This window comes from Teleopsis dalmanni, chromosome 1, assembly GCF_002237135.1.
Source record: "Teleopsis dalmanni isolate 2A chromosome 1, ASM223713v2, whole genome shotgun sequence".
Lineage (NCBI taxonomy): Eukaryota > Metazoa > Arthropoda > Insecta > Diptera > Diopsidae > Teleopsis > Teleopsis dalmanni.
Window position 1 is genome coordinate 219,837,422 of NC_051846.1, and position 8,655 is coordinate 219,846,076.

General features: G+C 30.4%; 1 protein-coding gene across 2 annotated transcripts; it reads left to right on the forward strand.

Moving 5' to 3' along the window:
* Nucleotides 1-774: 774 nt before the first annotated feature.
* LOC119672242 lies at nt 775-3,012 on the forward strand. 2 transcript variants are annotated; one of them, XM_038083247.1, is made up of 5 exons: nt 775-836; nt 899-1,939; nt 2,098-2,343; nt 2,400-2,560; nt 2,636-3,012. In XM_038083247.1, the coding sequence occupies exons 2-5, from the start codon at nt 1,172-1,174 to the stop codon at nt 2,661-2,663; spliced, it is 1,203 nt and encodes a 400-aa protein (XP_037939175.1). In that variant the 5' UTR covers nt 775-836; nt 899-1,171; the 3' UTR covers nt 2,664-3,012. The 2 variants fall into 2 exon arrangements, with proteins under 2 accessions (XP_037939175.1, XP_037939174.1); XM_038083246.1 differs by lacking the exon at nt 775-836 and having other exon boundaries at nt 871-1,939.
* The last annotated feature ends 5,643 nt before the right edge of the window (nt 3,013-8,655 follow it).

An 8,655-nucleotide genomic window follows, 5' to 3' on the forward strand; every position in this document is an offset into this window, starting at 1 on the left:
AAATTTCCAATATTCTTACCATTCCTTTTAATTCCTTGTTTATTTTAATTTTATAATATTTTTATAAAAATAAGATTTGCTGTTTGTCAAAACAAAACATTTGACAGATTGCAACAGTGATGCCAATGACTCGCGTGGCCAACATAGGCCAACATGCATTTTTTGCCGTACTTGCGAGCCACCGAAAAGGCCTATTTTTAATTATTATAGTTTTTCTACTAATCTGTTAGAAATAAGTTTTAGCTTAAAATGAAGATAACGCATTAAAGTACAAATAAAAAATAAAATTGATTTAAAAAATCTATTTATTTAATAATTTTTTTATTGTTGAAACAAAATTTACTTTCTGTACGCAGAGTTTTTCTGCTAAGTGTATTAGTTCATCTATATTGGTTATTATAATTACATCTATATTATTGTAAGCTATAAATTGCAAATTTTAATTGATAAATAAAGAGAATGGTCGTGAACACGACAGATGCCTAAACTACTGTTAGTAAGTAAAAGTTCTTTTAAGCAAAATTCAGTCTAGGGTGTTTATGCGATCTTAAAATAACAACTTCTAAGACTTGCGTGGAAATAAGGCTCGTGAGATATGTAAAAATTAGTAGATAAATATAAGTATATATAATATATATTATTTTAAATATATTTGATAAATAAGCAATAATCATTCAGATATGCACTTTTCTCAGCTTCTAATACTTTTTCAATGTATGGTTCAATTTGTAATATACATAATCACCTTGTAGTCTCAGTGTTTCCGATCATGTCAGCTGTTTATTAGCAACGTTCTTGCACTTATACACTAAATATTTCAGCGAAAATTGAATCTAGTGAGATTTTTTTTTTAAAATTTTATCCAAAATTGATATAATAGTTAAAACATTCTTAATAGAAAAATTGGAAAAATTTTTGATGTTAACATCATTAAAATCATCGTTGACTATAGATTAACAAAAAATTAGGAAGCAGCGAAAAAAGTCAACTTGAACAAAAGCGAATGGAAATTATGAAATTTTTGTGAGATACTGTCATTGACCACAAAACAAAAAGGCTTTCGGAGCTATAATACTTAAGGATTTAAAAACAACAGTGAACGAAAAACCACAAATAGTTATTAATATTAATTTAATGTTCTGTTTTATAAAACCAAAATTAATATAAAGTAATGGAAAGCTCCACAAGTGGCGAAACAGCGAACTCACAATGCTCTCTACAAAAATCTAGAAAGAAATGTAGAAGCAAAAAACAGTCTTGTAAATCACAAAATCCTACGGTAATGAGACCAAATTTAGATGCAGAGAACACTTATTCGAAAGAAGGTGATACAATTAGAATTTGTAATAAATTGGAACAAGTTGAAATAGCTGACCCAATCAGCTTAAATAATCATGTACTAAATGGGTTGCTTAGCAAAGGAAAACGAAGCTATGAAAATGGAACTGAAGTCACTCAAAATGGTCATCATGTAGCTACAGTACGAAATGATTCTAATGATGAAAGTATTCCAGCAAGGAAAAATGAAATCGGCAAACCTAAAGCCAAATGTCTTTATTTGAACAGTTGTGACGATCAACGATGCCATACGGTTTCAGAAAACTTAAATAATGCAGTAGTCCAGCGTGTGTCCACTTTAATACCACCAAAAGTTGAAAACGGAATTGATCATGACATTACACGAATTAATGAATTGAATGTTAATGTAGAGCGAAATAATTGCATACATCCTGATAGTATATCAAGTAACATTAAATTTGCTGAACGGTCCAAAGAAACTAATGGAACAACAAAGCTACCAAATGCCACAGATAACTTAACTACTGCCAAGCTATGTGCTAGAAGCAATGATGAAAAAAAAGAATCCACAATGTCTACATTAGACGTAACCAACGTTTATATAGAGTATAAGCAATATAACTCAGAACTACAAATGCATGTGAGTGATTCCTAAACAGCCAATAAATTATAATTCTATATTTTTAAATAACTTTATTACTTTATTACCCGACTACAGAATATTTCAGTTCAAGTACTGTTTTTGAAATGTTTTTTCTTTGTAATTTTTTAATATTGTCTCTTTTATATATTTCATAGGACATCATGCGCCTGATACAAGCAGAACTATCGGAGCCTTATTCAATTTATACTTATCGCTATTTTATATATAACTGGCCAAAACTGTGCTTTTTGGCAGCACATGGTAATGAGTATGTTGGTGCCATAGTGTGCAAGCTAGATATGCACGCGAGTTCTCGACGTGGGTACATAGCAATGCTAGCTGTACGCAAAGAATATAGGAAATTGAAAATAGGAACAACTCTTGTACAAAAAGCTATTGAGGTTAGTATTACTCTCATTTCATTTATAAAACAAAGTGCATTCCTTTAAATACATAGGCAATGCTTCTGGATAATGCTGATGAAGTAGTGCTAGAAACAGAAATGCGTAATATACCCGCTTTACGTTTATATGAAAACTTGGGTTTCGTGCGTGATAAGCGTTTATTTCGTTATTACCTAAACGGCGTCGATGCGCTACGCTTAAAATTATGGTTTAGGTGAGATCTTCGTAAACTAATTACATATAACAATGTCAATGCGTTCAGAATAATAATTTTTTATATTTACGATAGTTGCTATGAGAGAAGAGAAGAAGATTAATCAAAAAGAAGCAAAAAAATGTTTTAAAGTAACTTACCGGCAATATGGCGGCAACACTAAATTACTTAATCAAATTAATATAAAAAATGTAAATCAGGTTTATTTTATATAGTACTATTTAGTTTACGGATACGTTTGCATGATACGCATTAAATTATAAATTGTGAATTGGAATATTTAAAAGTGATAAAAACTTTTAAATATGAAACGAAGAACAACCACCTAAATTCAATATTCTGTACATTGAATTTACATTTACATTGCACTTTAAAATTTGGCAAACCTATTCAAAGATTAAAATAGATTTAAAGTTGTGTTTTCTAATATCACCTTTTAAGAATAAATTAAATTATAATTTGACCGAAATGTTTATTTAAAACCAAAATAAACTAAAATTAAACAATTCTATTTTTTAATCATATATAGTTTATTTACACTAGTTTACAGCCAAAAATTTCCAAAGACGTAGAAGTCGAAAATCAGAATAATTTTTTTTCGAGTTACCGTTTTCAAATTATCTGCGAAAAACTTATTTTGACTTTTTCAAAATATCACCTTATATATGCCCCTTAATTTTTTTTTTGGAAGTTACCTCGTACAGTATTGTATATCAAATGAAATGTGAAACTTGTACGAATATTTTAAGCTACATAATGTCAATGTTTAGCTACTACGAGGGTCGCCTAATAATGAAAGAATACTAACTGCGTTGAAAATTGCTTTTTTGTTTCGCGAAGCATTCTCCTTTATGATTAATACGTTTTTGCATGCTTTTGAAACACTTTTCCCAATCTTCTTCAGACACCTTCAAAACATGTTTTCTAAATGCAACAACGGCTTCCGTTGCTTTCCGCCGATAAAAATCATTATCCACGCAATGTATTCTTGGTGTTCGGGAACAAAAAGTCATTAAGGGTCAAATCAGGACTACGAAGTATCACCCATCAATTCGATTTTTTAAATGATCAAATAGTCGCGTGTTTGGCGAGATGTGTAAGCATTCGCATTGTCTTGTTGGAGAATAATCCGACGAAGCAAAATGTGCTAATACAGAAATGAGCCAATCAAAGTTCGATATCCTCTGAACCAACATGAAATTTTTCTAAATATTTGTTTTTCATATTTTCTTTCTTTTGAATCTAATTTGAGCCCAATCGGCCTACTGGAACTACCCGAAATTTTGGGTGAAAAATGAATCATTTTTTGGTATTCCTAGTTTCCTCAAAAACTATGATAGGTAGAATTTTGCGGCCCAAAAAACCTACATTATAATATATATGTCCCAACTTTTTTTTAAATCGGCGCATAACTTTCAATTAAATTCGTTTTATTAAATTAACTTTAAAATTTTCTCGACTTTATTATACGGGTCCTTTACTCCAACGGTATGCGGTAATGGTATACTGGGAAGTTCATTGCCGTTGTAAACAACAGCAGCTTTTAAACCTAATTTTAAACTATCTATAAAAAGACGCTATTCACTAGGCTCATAGCTTATTTGCAATTTCTTAAATAGACCTTTACTATCACTAAAATAAACAGTTTGATGGAATTTTATGAAAAAAAAAAATTAATATGCGTTGCTTCTATTGCGATCAGTTGCTTTTGTGGATTTTCTTAATCAGTTCCATTGTTGAAGACGTGAGCCAGTCCATTTCGTTAAAGACACTGTTTCACTTAAGGTCATTTTCCGAAAAAACTTGTATCTTATTTCTTTTAAAATTGGCCAAATTTCGATAAAGTGCGTTTTAGTTTAGTGAGTCTGGTATCTGGTTGGTTTATAACAGCGTTAATATATTGTAAGTGTGATTTTAAAGTGCCGATATGTAGTGTTGATAAGCCAGTTTTCAGATAGATGCGTGGTCTGAGGTGTTGCCCGGTAGACGAAAAATATTTTTGATAAAATAAGTAAAACATTTCTCCATGTGTTGCTTATTGCTAGTTCTGAATCTTTTAGCCTTTTATTTATGTTTCGATTGTTGCATTATATGATATCCAAACTTCTAAATACTTATATGACGTCACTACTTCCAATTCTTCTCCGTTAACATACCAGTTTTCATCGTTTTTTAAAAATAATTGTTTTAGTATTGATATATTGACTTCTAAATTCCAGGTATTACAGTACTCGCTCAGTCTATTTATCATCATAGCTCTTGGTGATTTTACAAACAGCACCACATCATCGGCGTACATCAGAATCTTTATTTGCATACCATCAATACCACCGTTTAAAAAGTTAACCAGATCATCTAAAAATGATGTAAATAAAAGTGGACGTAAGATACAGCATTGTTTAACACCAGACTGCGTAACAAACTAATCAGAAATATTTTCATCCCACACTGCTGCTTTACTACCATAATACAAGCTCCAAATTATTCGCATCATTTTTCTTGACAATCCTAAGTTCCCAAGCTTATAAAAGAGCGGATTTCGTAGTATTGAATCGAACGCCGCCATTAAATCCACGAAGAATACATAGAGTTTTTTGTTTTTGTCTATATACATTTTTGCAATATTGGAAAGAAATATGTTATCCACAGTAGAATACATTTTTCTGAAATCTGCTTGAAATTCGCGTTACAGTGTTCGGTATTGGACCAAGTCTTGTAGGCGCTCGTGCAAAATACATGCAAATACTTTCACCATGGTATTGTTAAAAGATATACTGCCATAGTTTTCTGGATTTTTTGTTTCTTTTTTTTTGTTCAATGGGAAGATAATCGACTTGCAGAAAGAATCAGGTACATTGCCGCTGTTGTAGATATAGTTAAATGATGCTGTCATATTCTCAATAAATATATCCGAAGCATATTTAAGGAATTCCATGGGTACTCAATCCTCTCCAGGAGCTTTATTCTTCTGACTCTTGTGCAATATTTTTTTGACTTCTGTTACTGTAATCATTCTGTCAAGTTCACTCATTTCAAGTATAGGTATCTCATAACTTAAGCTATCATTAAGAATGCTGCTGTTTACGTTTGCCAGATCTTTTAATCCTGTTTTTTTAACTTTTCTTTGCAGTCGAAAAGATGTATTTCTTAACAATTTATATTCAGAATCAATCCGTTGTTTTTGCTTTATGCCAGTTTTTTACTTTTGGTGCAGAGGCTTTGCTGCATTATTTATGCAATCCATCAAAAACTCAATTCCGTTCGTTGAGCATATTGTCGCTCTATTTACTCCAATAATTTGTTAAGTGTTAAATTATAAGTTTTCTCGATACATTTGTTCCTGTATAGTATAGGTAGCAACTGTAGACCTGAAATTTCCTCAGATGTAGTTTTTCCGACGTGGACACATACTGTTATCGGCTGATGGTCTGAGTAAATAAAGTCCTGAACTTTGAAGTGTTTGATTTTATTCAAGCAGATCCCTGCTCCTGAACCATAGTCAATTCTGGTGGCGATAGTTCCTCTGTGGGGAATTATCGCAAGACCTGCCATATTGCAGATCTCTAGTAGTCTGCGGCCATTTTTATTTACTTTATCATCCATAGCTCTGCGTTGTGCGCTTAGTCCATTGGTTTGTAATATTGGGTTAAATTCCAAGCTCCCTAATTCGAACAATACATCATTTAAGTTTTTCAAATGCATATCCCAGTTGTTACAATTAATATACGTTGGAATAATGCACGCCAGTGTCTCTTCAAACATTAGCTTAATTGCTATCATATTCAATATTTGTGTAGATAGTATATTCATTTTAGCTACAAAGTTCTTTTTTATTCCATATAACATATCGCCACTAACTTTACCTTTGATTGTGAACCGAGTTGCTGGAATCCACCATAATATGTAATTTTCAAACACTTTATTAATCTTCTCTGAGGATTTTCCATGAACGTTTCAAACAAAAAAAAGATAACTGAATTTACACAATTTATAAAATCGCAGTAATTAACTTTCTTTACTAGACCTGCTATATTAAATGCTAAAATATTTAAAATTTTTGACGAATTTGAATCTAAACTTACGCTACAGTTGACTACATTATCTTTACTTAGTTTTTTTTTATTTACATTAATTGTTTGCACAATATCGTTATATGATACATTTATTGCCTCCATGTTATTGCCATAAAGTACCCGCAGTACATCCTTTTCATTACTGTTACCACACTTCAGCACCTTTTCCTTATTCCAGTACAGTCATTTGTTATCAATTTTCATTCGAAAATGGTTTGCTGCTTTGAAGCAGCATAAGGTGCACTGGGCAACTTGCATGTCGAGCTTGCAAAAAGTGCGCGAAAATCAACTTAGAGAAAAATTGAATTGAGAGTGCGGTTATGAGGTTGTTCGTTGCTGGTGGAGCGGTATTTGCTTATTTTAACAAGTGCACTTATAAAATTTTAATTTGATCATTTTCTACATAACTGCAACAAAAGATTCAAACTAATGAAGTGTTAAGAATAACTAAATTAAAAAACTAAAAATCAATTACAACAAATTTATTAATGCACAAATTCAGAAGAAAAGATGTTTAATTTAAAAATGATATTTGATGAATTCCTATATAACTAAAACAAATGATTCAAAATAATTAAGCGTTAGAAATAACTAAATTAAAAATTGAAAACCAATTACAAGCAAAGTATTGAAGCCCAAATTCAAAGAAAAGTTATTTAATTTAAAAAATGATGTTTGATAATTTTCTACATAACTCAAACAAAAAATTTATATAAATCGTTTCATTGTTTTGCAAACAATATTAAAATTACTTAACTTATAAAAGTAAATTAACTAAAAGAAAAGTCGTGTTCTTATTAAAATAATAACCAACCAGATCGCTTTGTCGACTATACAATTGTGGCTCAAATTAATTAACAGCACAAAGCAATAACAAAAAATTTTCTCTTAATATTGGGAGTTCTATCACATTGAAAATCGAAAAAAAGCATAAAAAAATATTTTTCATCTGTACATTTTTAGCTACAGCAGCTTAACCAATCAAGTTATATGGACGTTATGTAGCTTAAAATATTTGTACAAATTCACCTTTAATTTGATATACAATACTTTATAGGTAACTTCCAAAAAAAAGTTATTGGAGTATATCCAAAGTGATGTCAAATAATAATTTTTTGTCAAATAACGATTTTCGCAAATAACTCATAGTATGCCTGTGTAATTTCTTTATTAATATCAATTATCATTATTTCCAATTAATTTATTTTAAGCACTTATACAAAACTAGTTCATCCAAACGTCATTTGTCATGATTCTTTACAGGGTTGCCAACAACGCGAAGGCGGTACATAGGAAATAAAATCGTTGTGATTTTCGAGTTCTACGGAAAATTCCCCTATAGAAAATATAAGTCTGGTCTTTGAAAAACAGAGCTTTTAATTATTTGTAAACTAGTGTTATTTTTGTATCATATGGACGTTGATATATAGTAAAAATATTCATTAAATGCACAAACTCAAGAATAAATACTGTATTCGTAAGAGATTCTGACAAATTATTTACCTTTTTAATATGTTTCAAGAGAAGAATTAAATCAAAAACTAAAAATACTGATTTACTATTAAATGCCAAATAAATTAAAATTAATAAATTTGTTATTTTTACGAATCGCTAAAATTTTCGAAGCATCAATCATAAATTTTACATAAATCTGTAATATGATTTGTTATTACAAGTGAATAAATTTCCTGAAAATATATTTCTATATATGTAGAACTTAAGAACTTGCACTAAACGGTTTTTCATCAAAGCTACAAATTTAGTGGTCTCCTGAGTTGTTATTTTGCCCCATTCCTTTAGATTTACGTCTTTCAGATACTGTTTTGTCGAAAGTGAATGTTTACGAATTTTTCTTTCCAAAAGTGCCCATATATGTTCAATTGGTTTTAAATTCGGTGTCTGTGGAGACGTATTTAGTATTTTAGTGGCGTTATATAGCAACCAAAGACGCACAACTTCTGCAGCCTGTTTAGGATCATTGTCCTGTTGAAAATAAAATCCATCTGTTAGTCCCAATTTGTC